The sequence below is a fragment of the Nomascus leucogenys genome, chromosome 6 (assembly GCF_006542625.1).
Source record: "Nomascus leucogenys isolate Asia chromosome 6, Asia_NLE_v1, whole genome shotgun sequence".
In the NCBI taxonomy this organism is placed as follows: Eukaryota; Metazoa; Chordata; class Mammalia; order Primates; family Hylobatidae; genus Nomascus; species Nomascus leucogenys.
Window position 1 is genome coordinate 72085313 of NC_044386.1, and position 21345 is coordinate 72106657.

The 21345-nt window shown below is 44.8% G+C and overlaps 1 protein-coding gene across 1 annotated transcript; it reads right to left on the reverse strand.

Annotated features, from left to right (window-relative positions):
- Window positions 1–7424: 7424 nt before the first annotated feature.
- MAGEL2 (MAGE family member L2) lies at window positions 7425–11736 on the reverse strand. Its single transcript, XM_030814412.1, has one exon. It carries the CDS (start codon window positions 11615–11617, stop codon window positions 7868–7870), a length of 3750 nt encoding a protein of 1249 aa, XP_030670272.1. The 5' UTR covers window positions 11618–11736; the 3' UTR covers window positions 7425–7867.
- Between the last annotated feature and the right edge of the window lie 9609 nt (window positions 11737–21345).

A 21345-nucleotide genomic window follows, 5' to 3' on the forward strand; every position in this document is an offset into this window, starting at 1 on the left:
GTATGCAAGCTTATTTTAAAATTTATGTGAAAAATCAAAAGATCTAGAATGGCTAAGCATAATTTTGAAAAAAGAATATGAGAAGAATCCCTATACTCAATTTTAAGACTTATTATATAACTACAATAATCACGACAGTATGGCATTGGTGGAGGGATATATCTATGTATAATACACATATCTGTATCTATCTTTTAAATATCTATCTTATCAAGCAATGGGACAGAATATAGAATTCAGAACTCAGAAATAGCATACATAAATAGGGCTAACTGAATTTTTACAAATGTGCAAAAGCAAATATTCAATGTTGAAAGGATAGTATACAGTATTTATTTTTTTTTTTTTCAGACGGAGTCTCACTCTGTTGCCCAGGCTGGAGTGGTGCAATCTCGGCTCACTGCAAGCTCCGCCTCCCAGGTTCACGCCATTCTCCTGCCTCAGCCTCTCCAAGTAGCTGGGACTACAGGCGCCCGCCACCATGCCCGGCTAATTTTTTGTATTTTTAGTAGAGACGGGGTTTCACTGTGGTCTCGATCTCCTGACCTCGTGATCCGCCCACCTCGGCCTCCCAAAGTGCTGGGATTACAAGCGTGAGCCACCGCGCCCGGCCAGTATATAGTATTTTTAAGAAATGTTAAAATGTTAATGAAACCACTAGACATCCAAAGGCAAAAACAAAACAAAACAAAACACAAACACACACACACAGCAAAGAAAGAACCTCGGCCTAAACTTTATGCCTTATTCAAAATTAGCTCAAAATTGATCATAGATTTAAATACAAAACATAAAAGTGTTACATTTTTAGAGGAAAACATAACAGAAAATCTTCGGCACCTGGGGTCTGATGAAGAGTACTTACATATGTATGACACCATGATCATGACCCATAAAAGAAAAACAAAATCAATCAGACTTCATCGAAATGTAAAACTTTTGCTGTGCGAAAGGCCCGGTGATGATGATGAAAACCACACTCAACACTGGGGAAAAGACTTGCAAAATGCATATATAATAAAGGACTCATATCCGGAATATAGAAATCACTCTCAAAGCCCAATACATTTTCTTAAAAACTCACTTAGAGGCTGGGCACGGTGGCTCATGCCTGTAATCTCAGCACTTTGGGAGACTGAGGTGGGCAGATCACTTGAGGCCAGGAATTCGAAACCAGTCTGGCCAACATGGTGAAACCCCATCTCTACTAAAAATACAAAAAATTAGCCAGGCATAGTGGTGTGCGCCCGTGATCCCAGCTACTCGGGTGGCTGAGGCATGAGAATCGCTTGAACCCAAGAGGTGGAGCTTGCAGTGAGCCAAGATCGCACCACTGCACCCCATCCTGGGCGACAGAGCAAGACTCCATCAAAAAAAAAAAAAAAAGTCACTTAGAAAAACTAAGCCATTTTATCAATGAGGATATAGAAATGAGAAACAAGCCGACAGAAAGATGTTCAACAACTCTAGCCATAAGAGGAATGTAAATTAAGACCACAATGCCATATCACCATACACCTATTAGGACAGCCGAATTAACAACAACAAAAAGATTATACCAATTGCCGGTGAGGCTGCAGAGAAATCGGATTTCTCAGGCCAGGCTCCGTGGCTCACACCTGTAATCCCAGCACTTTGGGAGGCCGAGGCAGGTGGATCATGAGGTCAGGAGATCGAGACCATCCTGGCTAACACGGTGAAACCCCGTCTCTACTAAAACTACAAAAAATTAGCCGGGCGAGGTGGCAGACGCCTGTGGTCCCAGATACTCGGGAGGCTGAGGCAGGAGAATGGCGTGAACCCGGGAGGCGGAGCTTGCAGTGAGCCGAGATGGCGCCACTGTATTCCAGCCTGGGCGACAGAGTGAGACTCCGTCTCAAAAAAAAAAAAAAAAAAAAAAGAAAATAAAAAAAAAAAAGAAAGAAATTGGTTCTCATACATTGCTGGTGGAAATGTAAAATGTTACAGCCCCTCTGGAAAATAGTTTGAAAGGCTCTTTGAATAAGTAACCATAGACCTATCGAATGATACAGCAATTATGGCCATGGGCATTTGCCACAGACAAATGAAAATGTGTGTCCTTAGAAAAACCTGCGCATACATGTTCCTAGCAACTTTGCAGTAGCTACAAAATGGAAACAGCCAATTCCATAAAACAGTAAATATTTTATTAGCATCAAAAAATGAATGATTGATACAACAGTGTGGCTGGATGTCAAGGGCATGATACTCAGTGAAAGACGCCAGTCTCAAAGGTATTAATGCTTTTAGAGCACATTCTTGAAATTACAAAGTTATGGAGATCAGAGTAGTGATTGCCAGAGGTTAAGGATGTGGGGGAAAGAGATGGAAACAGCTATAAAGGAGTAGCACGGGAGAAATCTTGGTGGTGGTGGAAGAGTGCTGTATCTTGATTGCAGTGCTACACTATCTACACACGTGATAAGATGGCATTGAGTTGAGCTGAACGTGCAGATGGTACAATGTCCACGTCCTTGATGTTGTACTACAGTTATACAGGATAGAAACACTGGGGGAAACTAGGTTAAGGGTATATGAGACTAGCCTGCACAGTTTTTGCTATTTCCTGTGAATCTAAGATTATTTCAAAACAGAATGTTTTTGAGGCTTTCTCGCAGAAGCTTGTTACAAGGCCAATATTTCGATTCCACAGCTTTGTGGCCCCATCCAGCTGGCTGTTTCAGGGGAGGATTCTGAGCCGTTGAAGAGAAGCTCCAGGAAGTGTCCTGGGTCTAGAAAATGTTCTGTGGTGATTGCTGGTGGACTGGATATCATCAATCCTTCTGTTAACAGCAGCTCACAAGCTGAATTCACTCAGAACAAGGGATAGTACAGAAAGCAAGTCTCATTTGGAGGTGAATGGGCAGCTTGCAGAGCCAGACGATTTGCACAGAGAAGGCCATGCCACTGACACAGCCAGGATGATGTATTTAGTGTCACTACTAAGAGTAGGAGGAAGATGATAGTGAAGAAGGCTCCTCATAAGTGTCATCTCTTAAACAAAAAGAGGCAGGTACAACTTTCAGAATCTCGACAGATTAGAGGACGGTACTACTGTGTTAGTAGTGTTGTATATATCCCTTGGTGGAATTCACAATGGAACCCTCTGGGAGATTTGAAAGAACAAATTCGCTTGCACACAGGAAAATGTAGCTTGGGCCCTATATATCAAGGCCTTTTCCCCTTTAAGACCCTCCTGGTGGCCTGCTTAGGCTTTCAATTCAGAATCCGAGGAATTCTTTGAGCTGTCCCACAGAGGGACCCCTGGCCTCGTTTGTAGATTTCTCTGTAGGTAAACCTACTCTAACCAGCTGCTCCTGGACCCTCACGTGTGGAAGGTGAGCTGAGGGGTGCTGCACCTTACTCTGAGGGACATTGAAGGCCTTGAAACGCTTTAGGCAGGGAGAGGCATTATGAGGTGTGCACAGCTGTGTGGCGGCAGCACAGAGGCCACTGTGCGGCCAATATGGAGGTTCGATTAAGGGGCAGTACTGAAGGCAGAGACCATGAAAAAGGAAACTGCCAAGTTCTGGCAGGATGCCGTGTCCACAGGGATGGAGAGGAGAAAAAACACTGACTATACGAATTGGCAAAACTGGCAAGACCTGACAACCGATCAGATCAGGGAGAAAAAGGGTCCCAGGTTTCCAGCCCCGGCGGCTAGGGGCAGGAGTGCAGGAATGATGTATCCTTTCGAGTATCATGACCATCCGTGTGAATTGCCGAGTTCTGGGGGTGCCTATAACTCTGAGGGCAAATCAATAATGTGGGCTACATGCCCAGTAAAATGGATATTACTGCGGCCACAGGGCCCCGGCACCTTAATCTAGAAAGTCCTCTGTCAATCACAGCCACAATCCTTAACTCTCGTTTGCTGACAAGGTTGATTCACTGGTGGCTTTGAGAAACAACTGATCCTTTTCTCTGTTGCTCTCAGGAGTAATGTCTTTGAGTAAAATTATTCCAAAATTCAGATCATCTTCTTAAGACAAATATCCTAAAATATTAGCTTGCTTATAGTTGAACACTCTACATAGGAGTACACTGAATTTCATCACTTTGAGAACTATTTTGCACTTTTTCTTCACTAGAAATCATATATTTTGCTGAGATCATTTATGGCTTTGGAGAGTGTGCTAGCACCTAGTTTTAAATTTTTTAGGCACAGAGTGCAATGACTCTTCTCTACAGCTCATAATGGTGGATGCTGAGTCTTTCATTTTCTGTGTGTTGAAACAAACTACAAGTTGTTTTCTGAGGAAGGCTGTGGTTTTTTCAGCAGAAACTCACTATACTCCCTTGACACTGTAGGTTTATATCAGGGAAGGGGGCCTGCTCACACCCTGATAAATCTCCCATATGTTCATAAACAGCTTTCCCTATGAAGAAGTCTTTGCCTTCTCTGCGGATTGTTCTCATTCAACATATTCCCAAATGAAGAATTTCTAGGTAAAATAGTATTAATGTGTTAAAGCCTTTTGAAGACAGAGTTGGCTGCATTTGATTTCCAGGCAAATTGTAATAACTTATACTTTCACTGGTTGTGTATAACGGTTCCAGTTTCATAACAATATCATTGACATTGGACATTACATGGGGTTTTAGTTTATTCTGTGACAATTTAATAAATTAAAACTAGAATACAGATTTAATATTTCTGTCTTTATTAGTGAGGTGTATCAGTTTCAACAGTTATTTGCCATTTTTTTCCTGTGATACATTTTGCCTATTACTAGGTTTGGGCTTTTTGCTCAATTTTATAGTAAAAAAGATTTGTGTTACATTTTCTACATTTTCTACATTTTAGCACTTTCAAATAAGTGGGATTTGAATTCGTTCCCACTTTTTTTTGTTTATTTGTTTGTTTTTGTTTTTGTCTTGAGACAGAGTCTCACTCTGTCGCCCAGGCTGGAGCGCAGTGGTGCGATCTCGGCTCACTGCAAGCTTCACCTCCGTGATTCGTGCCATTCTCCTGCTTCAGCCTCCCGAGTAGCTGGGACTACAGGCACCAGTCACCACACCTGGCTAATTTTTGTATTTTTAGTAGAGATGGGGCTTCACCTTGTCAGCCAGGATGGTCTTGATCTCTTGACCTCGTGATCCACCCACTTCGGCCTCCCAAAGTGCTGGGATTACAGGCGTGAGCCACCGCGCCCTGCCGGTTCCCACTGTTTTTAACCTGTATTTTTCTATATTCCTGGTCTTTGTTTTCTGCTTTTCACTGTCATGTTAGCTGCACTTTCTTAAACTTTTCAGTTGAATATCTAACTAGTTTACTCATTGGTAATGAACACATTTTTCATTGTCGCAATTTATATCTCATTACAATATAAACAAATTTAGGTTTTCAGTCCTTGGCATTACTTAAAGAAGGCTGTTAGATGTATGTCACGTGTGAGAGAGAGGTTTGTAGCTGGAAAGTAAGCCTCTCTACCATGGAGCAGAGCCAGCCCCCACCTTAAATATGGCACCAAAATCCCATGATGCTACTTCCCAAATTTTGTTCCACAAAGAGCATCTTGCTCAGGCACGCCATGAGTTAATGGTCTGGAGAAAACTTTATAAGCAATCATAAATAAACTAAACACAAACAAGAAATACTAGACAAGTAATAGCACTTTAGCCACTGGATCACTCAGGCCAGTAAACTTCACTTTACGTGGGCGGTTCCAGCTGGGGGGAGGGGGGGGGGGGGGGGGAGCGGATGCACTCACTGTAACAAAAAAAAAAAAAAAAAAAAAAAAAAAAAAAAAAAAAAAAATAAACTTCCTTTGGGGACGGTTCTCAGCTGGGGCATTGCTGTCTCCTTCAATGGACGTTTGCTGTTGCTGTAAAAATAACTAAACATTGCTTGTGGACAAATGCGCAGGACTCTCTGACCCAAGGAGTTTATAGGAAACTGCCTCCCAGTTTTTGGAGTACCTGACCACTTAGACAACTTGAGGAAGAGCTCCTGAGGCCTGGCAGGTCCCGGGGCGGGGATCATCTTCCTGGAAAGCTCAGCTCTGCGGGTGCTGGGAGTAGAGTCTGCATCTGGTGGGTTCCTCTCCTACTCAGCTTCCTAAGTGGCAGCGCTGCAGGACCAAGGATAGAAAATTGTTGAGTGAAGAGAGGATTGGACTTGAAAACAGATGCTACCTTGGCCTGTAAGAGAAAAGAAGGAATCTCTGGGCACAGATATTGATAAAATTATGAGCGAAAGTGGTGAAGCAAGGAGTAGCTGCAATCCAAGTATATACGTGGTGTGAAGTTAAGCACCATGGGAGGGGCTGTTGTTGCGGCAGCTGCGGTGGTACCTCTAATGTGCCGCTAGGTGGCAGGAGAATTCCACCATCGCCACTAACCGCATCTGCTACTTTGGCTTCGCCCTAGAAGCGGGATATGGGATTGGATTTCTTCCTTCTGATAAGACAGTATGGGGTGGCAAGTAGGGCTGATGGTCTCCCATCCACAGGAAGAGAATATGACCACAGGAACGTCCTTTTGTGTACACCAGCCTGGTGTGTGCTTGAATATCCTTCCTCAAAACACTCAGGCCAGTTCATTCCCTTGTCCCTTTCCTGCCTAGACCAGGTCCATAGCCAAGGGCTGACCGCGGTTGTTCAGCAACTTCAGGCATTGCTGGCTGCCTTCCCTTACATGTTAGAATGACCCTTCCCCCCAGGACCTTCCCCTAGAACTCTGTGTTGATAGGAATGCCCCCCTGCCACGCCCTCCCGTAACCCAGCCACTACTGCCGGCAAGCTGCAGGGTTTCTAATTCAATGAAGACTGTTTTTTCCTTTTCCCTGTTATAAGCCTGGATATCCTGCAGGGAGCACGTTTCCATCCCAGTAGCAGTGTGTCGATGAAACCCAAATTTGAACTGCTGGACACCCCCGCCACGGGCCACATGATTGACAAATGCCCCTTTGGCCAATTTCTCCAAGAAGCGGGACCACCTGATTATTTGTGGTCCTGCAGGCAAATGGCCCTTCTTCCCCACATACCCTTAGGGACATTTCTCCTTCTAATAACAATGTTACCGGTTGGGCACTAACGTGTGTGCTTTAATTAATCTCCTGGAGCCTTATCTCTTCGCCTACACAATAGGGATAATAACGCCTCCTTTGAAAGAACATTGTGAGAATTGAATGAGACCAGGTATACAACCCCTTCCTGATTCAGCTTCACTGACTTGTGAAGTTTTGCTTAGGTTTAATGGAAATCTTATGTATAACCACCCACTGAAATCACTGCATCCTTATAAAGATGAATGGAGTACTCCCCTTGGAAAACAATTCCATCACCGTGGTTTTTACTATAACTGAGAGTAGTCTTGCTATTCATGTCTATTCAGAGAATACGGCAAAACTTGGCTTCCACCATCTAGTGTAAAAATTAGAATAAAGACAAACACTTCTGTTATGCTGAAAGTATATTTATATATATAGATATAGATATTTACTTCTCTGTAGACAGTTTTTACTGATGAGTCATTTGAACGTTCAAAGAACAACCGATTACAATGCTACATGAATTATACCAGAATGAGATGGACAGCTTCTCAATTCATTTCACAAAGCCAGCACAAAGCTGATACCAAAACATAACAATTATAACACAAAACAGAGAACCACAGATCTCACTTAAAAATACAGATGCCAAAATACAGAACAGAACAGTAGCCGATTGAAATCAACACCACATGAAAAATGTACAAAGCTTTGGCAGATACGAAACCAAGTTGAAAATCCAAACTTACACTCATGGAACTGGAACACAAACACCAGAAACAAAAATGTCCCCCCACCCTGTCAGTGGCCTCTGGCCAGAGAAACACAGGAGCGAGATCTCTGCTGCACCTATTAGCGAGGAGGGGGCCTGCTGGTGGGGCCGTGGGCACTGTCACCGGTGTCAGGTTCATCCTCATCTGTGTCTTCCCACTCACACTCTGCCAGCGCTTCAAGGTAATGGAATGGCCAGCTCTGTGGATCTTTCTTATGGAGCTTGGCCAAAAACCTCAGGACAAGCATCTTGCTGGTTTCCAGGAATGCTCGAGGGCCCCAGAGGAACTCATACTCTGCGGGCTCAGTGTAGGGGATTCGCCTGTACTCTAAGTACTTCTGCCTGACAAACACTTCGGTGATGAGCTTCTTAGTATTTCCAAAGAGACCATTTGTCTCCCGGACATCCAACCCTAACTTGAACAGAAAATTAAAGATCAGATCCTCCCTGACACAATTGCCTTTCATAAAGATGAGGCTCAAGACCACCATCAGGAGGCCAAACTTGGGCCTGTCTAAATAGGATGCCACCAAATTCCCTGTATGGTAGCCCAGCTTGTTGATGATAATATAAGCGTGGTTTTTGGTATCAATTTCTTTCAATTGATAACCAAAGGCACACTCCAGCTTATTGTTGGCACGGTTGATGATATCTAAGCACTCATCTTTATACTCTCGGATGATGACTTTCACCATCTCCGAGCGCTGGACAGGCACCTTGGCTTGGTCCTTGACTAAGAGGAACTGCACCAATGCATTTGCCCTCTCATCCAAGGGAGACAAGGGCCGTGCCTCCACCTTGGAATTATCATGGGTGGCACTGGATCCTGGAGAGACACTTGCGACCTCAGACACGACTACGGGCAGAGAGCTCCCTGGGCTTTCAGAGAGACCCAGGGCCCTGGAGGTGCTCGGGCCCTCCCAGGCACTCAGGGCCCAGGATGTGCTGGGCCCTTCCCAGCCACTCAGGATCCTGGAGGTGCTAGGGCCCTCCCAACCACTCAGGCCACAGGGGGTGTTTGGGTGCTCCCAGTCACCCAAGACCTGGACAGGGCTTTGAACCTCCCAGTCACTCAGATTCAGATTCTCCCAGGGCCTTGGGCCCTGCCAGTCATGAAAGGCCAGAGTGTGGCCACGGCTGTCCTCTTGGGCTTCCAGATGCTTCTTCTTCCGCGTGGCCTTGCCGGAGCGGCGTGGCGGCTCCACGGAGGTCTTGGAGGCCTCTTGAGTGGTGGCAGTTGCCTGAGGGGCAGCTGCTGTAGCCACCAGGAGGGTGGGCATTGCCTGGGATGCCTTTGAGGCATTCATATTGGGCTGTGGGACCCATGGAACTGCAGGCAGGGCCTCTACACAGGCAAAGGGATCCTGCAGAGCATATGGCAGTGACTTTGGGGTCTCTGAGGCAGCAGAAGGGCCTTTAAAGGCATTCAGAGAGGCAGGCTGAAACTGGGAGGTAGCTGGGAAGACACTTGAGGAGGGAGCAAAGGTCTCCGGTGTGGCAGGCAGGTTTTTCCAGGCAGCTGGCAGGTGTGCTCTTGCAGCTGACACTGCCTTGGGAGCACAGAAGGTGGCAGCAAAGATCATGCGGTCTTTTGAAGGGGCCCTGCGCTCCTTCGAGGAAGTCCTGCGCTCTTTGGAGGAGCCCCTGCGGTCTATAGAAGAGGCCCTGCATTCTCCTGATGGAGTCATCAATGATTTAGCGGGGCCCAGGGGAAAATTTGCCGCTGCTACCGGGGGTCCGGGCTGGGCCTGCAAGACTGCAGGCGGTGCCTGCCAGGAAGGCTGGAGCGGCAGTGTGGGCACCTCCGCTTGCGGACCCGATGCCTGGGCCTGCTGGGGGGGTAGCTGGATTTGCACGGCTTTTTGGGAGGGCGGGGCTCCCTGAAAGGGCTGCTCCAGCTGGACCAAGGGGGGAGCCTGCCTCTGGGCCTCCTGGGCAGGCAGGGGCTGCCAGATGTGAGTGGGGGCCTTCTGGGCCTGCCAGGCCAGTGCCTGTGTCTGCTGCACCTCTTGGAACTCCATTGACGTTGGAATCTCGTGTGGCACCGGGGGCTGACCTTTGGGGGCCTGCCAGATGATGGAAGGGCAGTGCACAGCCTGCGGGGCAGACAGTGGGGCAGACAGCGGGGCCGGCAGCACAGGCTGGGGCACCTGCGGGCCAGCGGGCGGCGCCGCGGGTACCTGCGTAGCAGGTGGGGCCGTAGGCACCTGCGGCGCCGCCTGCACCTGCGGGGCCGGCAGCCTAGCCTGCGGGGCCTGCCGCAGTGGAGGTGGGGGTGGCAGGGCCTGCCAGAGCGGTGGCTGGGTGCCCAGGACCTGTGGGGCAGGTCGGATGGGCGGCGGAGCCTGGCGGATCAGCGGTGGGGCCTGGCGGATCACAGGTGGGGCCTGGCGGATCACAGGTGGAGCCTGGCGGATCACAGGTGGGGCCTGGCGGATCACGGGTGGGGCCTGGCGGATCACGGGTGGAGCCTGGCGGATCACAGGTGGGGCCTGGCGGATCACTGGTGGGGCCTGGCGGATCAGCGGTGGGGCCTGTCGCACCGGTGGTGGGCCAGGGCGGATGGGTGGTGGGCCAGGGCGGATGGGCGGGGGCCCCTGGCGCATGGGCGGCGGCACCTGCCAGGTAATGGCTGGTGCCTGCCAGGTGACCTGCGTGGTCTGCCAGGTCAGGGGAGTGGTCTGCCAGCCTTGCGGCGTGGCCTGCCATCCTGGCGAGGTCGCCTGCCAGCCCGGGGGTGTGGCTAGCTGCGCTGGGGGTGCCTGCGGGCCCTGGGGAACCTGCGGAGGAGCCCTTATAACTTGAGACTGGATTTGCAGGATCAGAGGCTGAGCCTGCGGGGCCCAAGAAGCCATCGGCTGTGCAGGTGGGGCCATCGGCTGTGCAGGTGGGGCCGCCGGCTGTGCCATCGGTGCTCCTGAAACTGGAGGCTGGGTCATCGGAGCTCTCGCACCTGGAGGATGAATCATCAGGACTCCTGGACCTGGAGGCTTGGCCATCGGTGCTCCTGAAGGCTGAGGCTGGGTCATCACGGCTGCTGGAGGCGGCTGGACCATCGGGGCTCCCGGAGCAGCAGGCTGGACCATCAGGACTCCCGGAGTCAGAGGCTGGGCCATCAGGACTCCCGGAGCTGGAGGCTGGGCCATCGGTGTCCCCGGAGGGGGAGGATGAGCCATCGGTGTCCCCGGAGGGGGAGGATGAGCCATCGGTGTCCCCGGAGGGGGAGGATGAGCCATCGGGGTCCCCGGAGGGGGAGGATGAGCCATCGGGGTCCCCGGAGGAGGAGGATGCACCATCGGGGTCCCCGGAGGAGGAGGATGGGCCATCGGGGTCCCCGGAGGAGGAGGATGGGCCATCGGGGTTCCCGGAGGGGGAGGGTGGGACATTGGGGTTCCCGGAGGGGGAGGATGGGCCATGGGAGCTCCGGGAGCTGAAGGATGCACCATCAGGACTCCTGGGGTCGGAGGCTGGGCCATAGGGGCTCCCGGAGGTGGAGGATGCACCATCAGGACCCCGGGAGTCGGAGGCTTACCCATCGGGCCCCCCAACGGGGGAGCCGGGACTATCGGGCCCCCTAGGGCAGGAGGCTGGGTCATCGGAACCACCGGGGCGGGCAGCTGGCCCTGTGGGGCCTCCCAGGCAGGCTGAGGTGCCTGCCAAGCGGCCAATGAAGCCTGCAAGTCAATTGGAGGTGGATCCCAAGGGACTGGCGGAGCCCGGGAGGAAGCGGGCGGGGCCCGCATCAGAACCGTAGGGCGGCTATAGACAGGCGGCTTCGGGGCCTCCGCCGGAGGACTCGAGTCACCCAGATTCTTACTTAGCTGCGACATGTCCCTTTGCTGACAGCTGGTGGGTCTTTTCCTCGGACAGCTGCTGGGCCTTTTCCTCCAGAGAGAAGAGAATGCCTACGTGGCTGTTCAGAGGCTCCCTCCCTGCTGAATGCTGAATAGGAAGTGAGTGCTGTTAGCTCCGCAGCTTTCCGCAGTAAGGAGGAGGGGGGAAGGGGGCTCAATCCCGCCCCTTCCCCGCCCCCGACCACCACAAGTGGATATTGCATAGGGGCGTCTACCGGAGTCCTGGCTGACACAAGATCCCTTCTCACTCTGTCCGGTCCCCAAATGCAGACCAGTCAGACTCCACATGGATGACTTTTCACAGGGCAGTGACAGGAACCCATCCATGTTTTAGAAAAATCACTGTACTGCAGTGTGGAGTGGGAGCAGACCACTGGAAACATGGAAGATATCCAAGACGGCGGGGGGGAGATGGTGTGGTCTGGGCTAAGATGTGAGGCAGAGAATGAAAAAAGCGCATTTACATAAGAGAGTTTCAGGAGTTATAGTAGACAGATACCTGTATTATAATTGAATAAAGGAGTCAAAGACATGGAAAAGGCACACAAGTCCCTGCCTGGAGAAAGTGGGAAGTTGCAGGGACTGTTACTCTCTTAGGGTCCCAGGAGAGGCGCACGGGAAGAGAGGCTGATGAGTACTGGCAGACACAGGGCATTTGCGGTGCTGTGGGAGTGCCAAGGAGAGATGCCCTGTAGGCACTCCTGTATGATGTCTTGGGAGTCCTGCTTGGCTATTCCTCATAAAAATAGAGTTGTGGAAGGGAATGTGGTTGCACTAGGTCTTGAAGAACACAGGCATGTTAGAGACACGTGGCGAAAAGGGATAGCAGCGAGTAGAGAGAGAGGAAAAGAAGTGATGGAACTGAGACATGCCACAAATCAGTGGAAGACAGCATTTTTAGTATGGGAAAACTGCCTGTGGAATGGCTCGGATGCAGGAACAGAGTAGGTTTCTCAGTATTTTTCATCTGCAGAATAGGAAAGAAATTTAAAAAATAAAAACCAAATAATGCACCTGAAGATAACAAAATGGGTAGATAAATAGATCAAAAATTGATATATTTGGATATATAGGAAAAACAGGCAAAGAATAACAAAATTTCTGGGGAAACTACTCGTGACAAAAATCAGTTTAAATATGAGACAAATCAAGTATTAACAAATAAAGCAGACGACAATAGTATTATTGGGCAATGCTATACAACTTTATGGTGAGAGGAAGTGATAATCTCAGTAACTGAAAAGTTTTCTGGAAATATACAAAGCACTAAATATCAAGGATGTTTCGTTTAAATAGGCTGTTGGCAGCCTAGGGCAGGAGTCCAGAGTGACAAAACGTGCCACTAGGGGGCAGATGAGGACGATGAAGGGTACACCCCACTCCTCCACAGGTACCCTTAGCCAGGGGTCCTCAAATTTGGTAATTTAAGGACCCAAGGGAAGGTATGTACACACTCCCAAAGTTATTATTGCCTTAAATAATAATAGGAGAATTTGGGGGTGAAGTTTCAGTGATTTTCTGGACATTTAAGAAGTGTTGTTATTCCCAGGAAACTCTTTTCAAAACAGTCAGATTTTTAAGGGTGCTTGATGATACAGTAGCCCCCCACCTTATCTGCAGGGGATACATTCCAAAACTCTCGATGCCCGAACCTGGAGACAGCAGCAAACCTTATATATACCACGTATCCCTTTCATTCTCCTTCTTCACAATTTCACAGATAGTTTTGTTTTTGCCATATATCTTAGCAATCTCAGCATGCGATTTTTTCTTTCCTTATTAAGTCAAGAACTTTCACCTTTTTCCTTCAAGGAAGCACTTCATAGCTTCTGTTTGGCATACCTAAATTGCCACGATCACTACTCTTACATTTTGGGGCCATTATTAAGTAAAATAAGGGTTCCTTGAACACAAACACTGGGAAACCGACGGTAGATCTGATATCTGAAGCAGCTACTAAGTGGTTAATGAGCAGGTAACGAATACAGTAGCACTCCTGTGCCTGCAGTTTCACATTGTGTGGTTTCAGTTACCTGCAATCAACTGCAGTCCGAAAAATTAAATGGAAATTTCCAGAAATAAACAATTTATAAGCTTTAGATTGCATGCCATTCTGAGTAGTAGTATGAAATTGTTCTGTTTCGTCCTGCCTGGGGCATGAATTATCCCTTTGTCTAGTGTATCCATGCTCTATACGCTACCTGCCTGTTATTCACTTAGTAGCTGTCTCAGCTGTCAGATGAAAACATCGTAGTACATATAGGATTCAGTACTATTTCCAGTTTCAGGCCTCCACAGGGGGGTCTCAGAATATATCCCCCAAGGATAAGGGTGGACTACTGGACATCACTCCTGTGTATCCCCAGAGAAGGCCAACTACCACAGCACACAAAAAGCTTCTGCAGAATGGATACTACCATGTTTCATGGTTTTCATTTCTCCCTTGGGTTAATGGCCCAGATCCACATAGGATTTCTCAGTTTCATGGGGGTTTGGAAACACTGTAGAAGGACCAACTCTAAATGCCTAACCCTCACGACCTGCTATTATCAACTCTGCTACATGGCCGTTACTGGCTATGGATGGCTTTGGAAAAATCAGTTTATTTTTTAGCCTAGGGCATTTCTATCATCACTAAAGCATACTTTTTTTCCACTCTAATTCAAATGTATAAACTACACAGAGATTAAGTTCTCCCACTAACCGTTTCTTTTCCGGAATTATGACAGGTTTGACCTGCAGTCCACCATGCTGTTGGTCATCCCACACAATGAATGGCTCCCATTAGGGTCTGGCTATTCTCACTGATGTTGGAAGTCCGTGAATAGCACTGAGGCACGGTGTCAACTCCCACCAAATCCATTCTATGAAAAGAGCTCTGGTTTATGTTAACAGGCAACACCAAAGCCAGAAAGAAAAGATTAGGTATTATGCAAAGGAAAAAAAGCTGTGTAGGAGTAGTTAGAAATGGAAGATTAATAACTTCTACACCAGCACCATTGCCACTCCTTGGAAACATTCTTTAACCGGCAGGGAAAAATTAGAGATTATGTATCCATTGCTTCTATAGGAGCAAGTAAAGAGGGTAAACCAAGTTTATTCTCCCTGGAAGAAACATCTGCTTATTTCAGACAGTCAGTGCTCTCAGACCCAGGCTGTTCCTGCGGCTCTCTCTAGCTATTTACAAATTACTTGTGAGCAAAATTCACCTGAGAAAATAAGGGACACATGGGTCCTTTTTGAAAACTGACTGCCTTAATCACAGCAAAACATAATATTGCCCTGAGTCTAGTGAGGCATTAGACCACAAGTCTTAGGTCTTCCCAAATCACTCCTGTGAAATCTTCCTGCTTCCTGAAGCCCTCTTTCCCTTTCTGTGCATATGTTCTTCCTCCTCAACACCTTTGAACCAAGTGTTGTCAAAATTCCCTTTCCTCACTTTTATATGAAACAGCTTAAAAATTCAAGGTAAGTAGAAAACAAAAGGGAAAAAAATACAAAACATCCAGGAAATGTTGGTCTCTGTTCCCTAATTAGAAAGGAATTTTAATGGCTTACATCAGTATATAACGGCAGTATACAAAATGATTTTTAAAAATAGGGAAGGGAGAACTAAGGTATTGTGATGGGAGTAGGAAAATTGCAGAACTAGGGGCAGATGGGAGCCTGTTTTGCTCACCTTGGTATCCCCAGCTCACACTGAGTGGTCACTAAGGAGCTACAAAATGAAATGGTAAGATTAGCACCAGAACTGCCTGTCTTTCAATCTTCTGTAGCTGTTAGACTTTGTGTACATATTCATAAGTGAGTAACAAAATCAGTTATGATTTTCATAAACACTAAAATTACTTATTTGTGAAATACCTTTTATTAAGCATTCACTATATGCCCAGCACTGTGCTATAGATAAGACTACAGAGAAAAATCTGATGCAAGTCTTATTTACATCTATTGTTAGTCACATAGGGACATTAATCTATCGTTAGTCACATAGGGACATTTCACAAATCTATTTTTAGTCACATAGGGATATTCATATGGTTTTTTAGTACAATAAGGCGTTGTTGTTGCATTGTTTAAACCTCTTATTGGTCATAGCGGATGAAAATAATCAAATACTCGCTTCTGCTTGGAACATGGGGTGAGGGGAGCTGTGATGCTGATTGTAGCAGTGAAAAGAAGGAAAACAAACCTGAAGCTGTGAAAGATTCATGTGATCGAGATAGTCTAAGCAGAAAAATTATTTAAAAAGCATAGGAGATATCATAAGTACAAGGTTTAAAAAAAAGAATTGGAAGGATTAAAATAGTGTAACTACTAGTTATCAACAATTTATTATTTGATAAAATACCATCCTCAGAGTATAATAGACTCTATTCATTGATTTCTTACAAAATCCATAAGTGTTTGGCTTGATTTTACATGTCAAGAATTTGAGGCTCAGAAGATCTAGCAATACATAGCAGAACTCAGATTTAAATCCCAGTCTATTTGTTGTGAAAGCTGGCATTCTTTTTTTTTCTTTTTGCCACAGACCACAAGGCAGGGTCTTGCTCTCTCACCCAGACTGGAGTGCAGTGGTATGATCATAGCTCACTGCAGTCTGAAACTCCTGGGCTCAAGCGATTCTCCTGCATCAGCCTCCTGAGTAGCCGAGACTGCAGACAGGTCACACCACACGCAGGTGATTTTTGTTCGTTTGTTTTTCGTAGCGATGGGGTCTCACTATTTTGCTCAGGCTGGCCTCAAACTCCTGGCGTTAAGTGAGCCCCCCATCTTGGCCTCCCAAAGCCCTGGGACTGTAGGCATTAGCCACTGTGCCCAGCCCATCACTCTTACCATTACACCAGTGCTGCCAAAACCTTTTAAAATATGTTAGATATAATTAACATGCAATAACATGCACAGATCTAAAGTATTCAATTTAATGAGCTTTGCCACTGAGTAATCAACACTCAAAACAATATGAATAATAGTTTTATTATCAAAGAAAATTACTGTGCACCCTTTTCTAGTCAATTATTCTATCTCCAAAAACATACACTTCCTTATTTCTCTCACCCTAGATTATTTTGCCTCTTCTTAAATTTCATAAAATGGAATCAGCGTAGGAGGGAGGGAGGGAGAGAGAAAGACACACAGATAGAGGTCAATATTCCTTTGTTCAACATTTTTTGATGTAAATATGTTGCACGTATTGGAAGTTTGCTATTTTTTATGCTGCAAAGTATTCCATTTTATTTATAACTCCATAATTTATCTGTTACCTGTTGGCATGTGAGACATTTAAAATCTGTTGCTATTATGAAAAAAGGCTGCATTACAAATTATTTTACAAGGCTTTTGTAAATATATGCTTCCATTTATCTTGGGTAAATGCCTGGGAGTTGAATGTCTGGGTCATAGGATAGATGGCTGTTTATAAGAAAGTGTAAGAGTTCTCCACAGTTAGGTTAGACCATTTTACACTCTAACATAAGAATTACGTTAAGAATTAAGAATGCATAAGAATTCCAGGTACTTGACAACCTTGCAAAATTTTGTAGTGTCAGTCTTTTTTGATTTTTGTTATTCAACTGGATGTGAAATGGTGATTGCAGTTTTATACTGCACTTAGCAAATATGAGGGTTCCAATGGATCCACATCATTGCCAAAATTGATACAGTCAGTCAGCCATTTTTATTTTAGGCATTTCAATATTTTAGGCATTTTATTTTAGGCATTTCAGTAAATGAGAAATGGTATGTCGTTTATTGTGAGTTTTGTTTGTGTCTTTTCTTTTTAATTAATGGATTATTTTTTAAAGTAGTTGTAGGTTTTCAGAAAAAATGAGAGGAAAGTACAGAGACTTCTCATGTATCCCCTCTCCTCTCCCACCATCCCTGTCCCCCTACCCCTGGCAACTCCCCCTATTTTTAATGTCTTGCGTTAGAGCGGTATATTTGTTACAGTCAATGAGCCAGTATCATTTACTGAACTCTCTAGTTTACATTAGTATTCACTCTTTATGTATACATTTTATGGGTTTTCACACAATTGTGTGATAACCCATTTATCACACAATTGTGTGATAAGAGATGTCTGTGTCCACCATTGCATTATTATATAGAAGAATTTTACTGCCCTAAAAAACCTGTGCTTTCTCCCACCAAACCCCTGGCAAATTTTGATCTTTTTACCTTCTCCATAGCTGTGCATTTTCCAGAATATCATATGTAGCGGGAATCATAAAATGTGTAGCCTTCCGGATTGGCTTCTTTCACTTAGCAATACACATTTAATATTCCTCATTTTGTGGCCTGGTAACTCATGTTTTTCTTCTTATCGAATAGACCTTATTTTGTAGAGCAGTTTTCGGTTCACAGCAGAATTAAGCCAAAACTACAGCAAGTTTCCATACACCCCTTGTTTCCCCCAGCACGCACACAATCTGCCCCAATGTCAACGTCCTCCAGCAAAATTGTATGCTTCTCACAGCTGATGAACATCAACTGACATGTCATTATCACCCGAAGTCTGGAGTTCACACTAAGTTTCTTCTTGGTATTGTACATTCTGTGTTTTGACAAATGTCTAATGTAATACATCCACCATTATAGTATAACACGGGATAATTTCCTAGCTCCCAAATCCTCCATGCTCTACCTATTCATCCCCTCCCCTCCCCTACAGATACCTGGCAACCACTGATCTTTGTGCTGTCTTTATCTTTTCTGGAATGTAACCTAGTTGGACACATATAGTATGTATCCTTTTCAGACTGGCTTCTTTCACTTAATAATATGCATTTTAGTTACTTCCATATATTTTTATAGCTTAATAGCTCATTTCTTTTCAATGCTGAATAATATTCCATTGTCTGGATGTACCGACGTTTATTTACCCATTCACCTGATGAAGGACACCCTGGTTGCTGCCAAGATTTGTCCATTATGAACAAACTTGTTATAAACATCCATGTGCAGGTTACTTTTTTTTTATTTTTTTTTTTTTTGAGATGGAGTCTCGCTCTGTCACCCAGGCTGGAGTGCAGTAGCGTGATCTCGGCTCACTGCAAGCTCTGCCTCCCGGGTTCACACCATTCTCTTGCCTCAGCCTCCCGAGTAGCTGGGACTACAGACGACCACCACCACACCCGGCTAATTTTTTTTTGTATTTTTATTAGAGACGGGATTTCACCGTGTTAGCCAGGATGGTCTCGATCTCCTGACTTCATGATCCGCCTGCCTCAGCCTCCCAAAGTGCTGGATTACAGGCGTGAGCCACCTTGCGCCTGGCCTATTCTGTACATTTTTCTAGTTTCTTTTTATTTTATCCCTGTTTTTTGCGTTCTTAATGTATAAGCTTATGCCATTGATTTTAAATTTATTCTCTTTTGTAGTACAGATATTTAAAGCTATAAAGTTATCTCTTAGCTCTATTACAGCAACATCTTTCACATTTTGGTTTGTTATTCTTTAATCATTTCTTTCTTTTCTTTTTTTTTTTTTTTTTTTGAGACAGAGTCTCACTCTATTGCCAGGCTGGAGTGCAGTGGCGCAATCTCGGCTCACTGTAACCTCTGCCTCCCGGGTTCAAGTGATTCTCCTGCCTCAGCCTCCTGAGTAGCTGGGACTACAGGCACCTGCCACCATTCCCAGCTAATTTTTGTATTTTTAGTAGAGACGAGGTTTCACCATGTTGGCCAGGATGGTCTCGATCTCTTGACCTCATGATCCACCTGCGTTGGCCTCCCAAAGTGCTGGGATTACAGATGGGAGCCACTGCGCCCGGCCAGTTATGTCAAAATATATTATAATTTTTATTGTGATTTCTTCTTTGACTCGTGGGCTGTTTTTATTTTTGTGGTTTAATTTCCAAACGTTAGGATATTTTACACAAATTTTAATAATATTAATTACGAATATAATACCATTGTGATAAGAGTATGCCCAATTTGGCTTGAGTCATTTTTATATTGGAACTTGGTTTAATGCCCAGCATTGAGTCTGTTTAAAATATTCTGTGAGCACTTGAAAAGAAAATGCATTCTGCTGTTGTGAGATATATCTATAAATGTCGCTTAGGTCTAGTTGGTTGAACCTACTGTTCACATCTTCAGTATGTTTGCTGATTTTTAAAATCTGGTCATTCTATCAATCACTCAAAGAAGTATGTTAACATTTCCAAACATGGTTGTAGACTTATCTATTTTCCCCCCTTAGCTGGGCAATTTAACTTAATTTAGTGTTATCTCTTTTATTAGGTCATACACATTACATGTGTGATTATGTCTTTTTTAGTGAATTGGTTCTTCATTCTCACAAAATATCTCCCTTAGTTCTGCTCACACTCCTTGTTTTGAAGTCTACTGTGTCTAATACTAGCAGAGCCACCCCAGCTTTCTTAAGCTTTGTAATTATGTCCTTTGTTTATTTGCATCCTTTTAACTATCAACCTGCCAAAGCCTATATATATGTATATGAAAGAAAGGGAGAGAAAGACATTATAAGGAATTGGCTCATGTGATTATGGAGGCTGGCAAGTCCCAAAATCTATACCATGAGAGTCAGCAAGCTGGAGACTTAGGACAGCCACTGGTTTAGTTCCAGTATGTGCCCAAGAGCTAAGAACTTGGAAGGCTGAGGGTGTAGTTTAAGTCCAAAGGCTGGCAGGCTCTTAACCATAAAAAAGTCAGTGTGTCAGTTCAAATCCAAAGACAGGAAAAAACCTGATGTCTCAGTTAAAAGGACATTAGGCATCTGAAATATCCTTACAGAAACACACAAAATAATATTTAACCAAATATCTGGGCACTACATGGCCCAGTCAAATTCACACATAAATTTAATCATTGCACTGAGGTTATAATTTTTAAACCTATTTTAGAAACGTCTTCCATTTTTCATGGAACATTTAATGTAATTATTGATAGAGTAGAGTATAAGTTGACTGTGTTGGTACTTCTTTTATCTGTATGTTATCATTTGTTTCACATTTGTGGCTAATTAAGTATTTTAGTATTCCATTTTATCTTCTGCATTGGCTTTTGGTTTATATCTTATTTGTTTTTTCAATGGTTACACATTATATAATATGCATCTTTAATTTAGTACTGTCTACCTCAAAAATACTGTCTACTTCATTAATAAGAGCTTTACAATGTATAATTCCTGTTAAACTTCTCACAACTGTTGTATTCTCATTGTCATTTATTTTACATCTGTATTTGCTTTAAAACCCCACAATATGTAGCTATTCCTTTTACTTTAAATAGCCAGTGAGCTATACACAGTATCTGTGTATCCATGTATCTGTCTATCATCTATCTATGTCTATGAAGTCCTTGCTTTAAACCAAACAATATTTAACTGATATTTACACGCACAGGAAAAGTGTAACTTACTTTGCACAATTCTGTGGTAGCTGAGATCTTCTGCAAAGCAAAACACTGTTTTGATATGCATGAGTTGCAGTCAACACACTATTGTGCAAAATGAGGACTACCTGCATTATATATGTGTGTGTTTAATTTTAATTATATAAATATTTGTATGTAATATATGTAAAGCATATTATATCAAATATATTAAACTAATATAAACATAATTGTGTGTACACTGTATATACTTTTTCATTAAGCAAAATTTATTGAGCACTTACTATATAACAAGTAGTCCTGTAGGTTCTGGAAACACATCACTGAAGCATACAGGCAAAAATC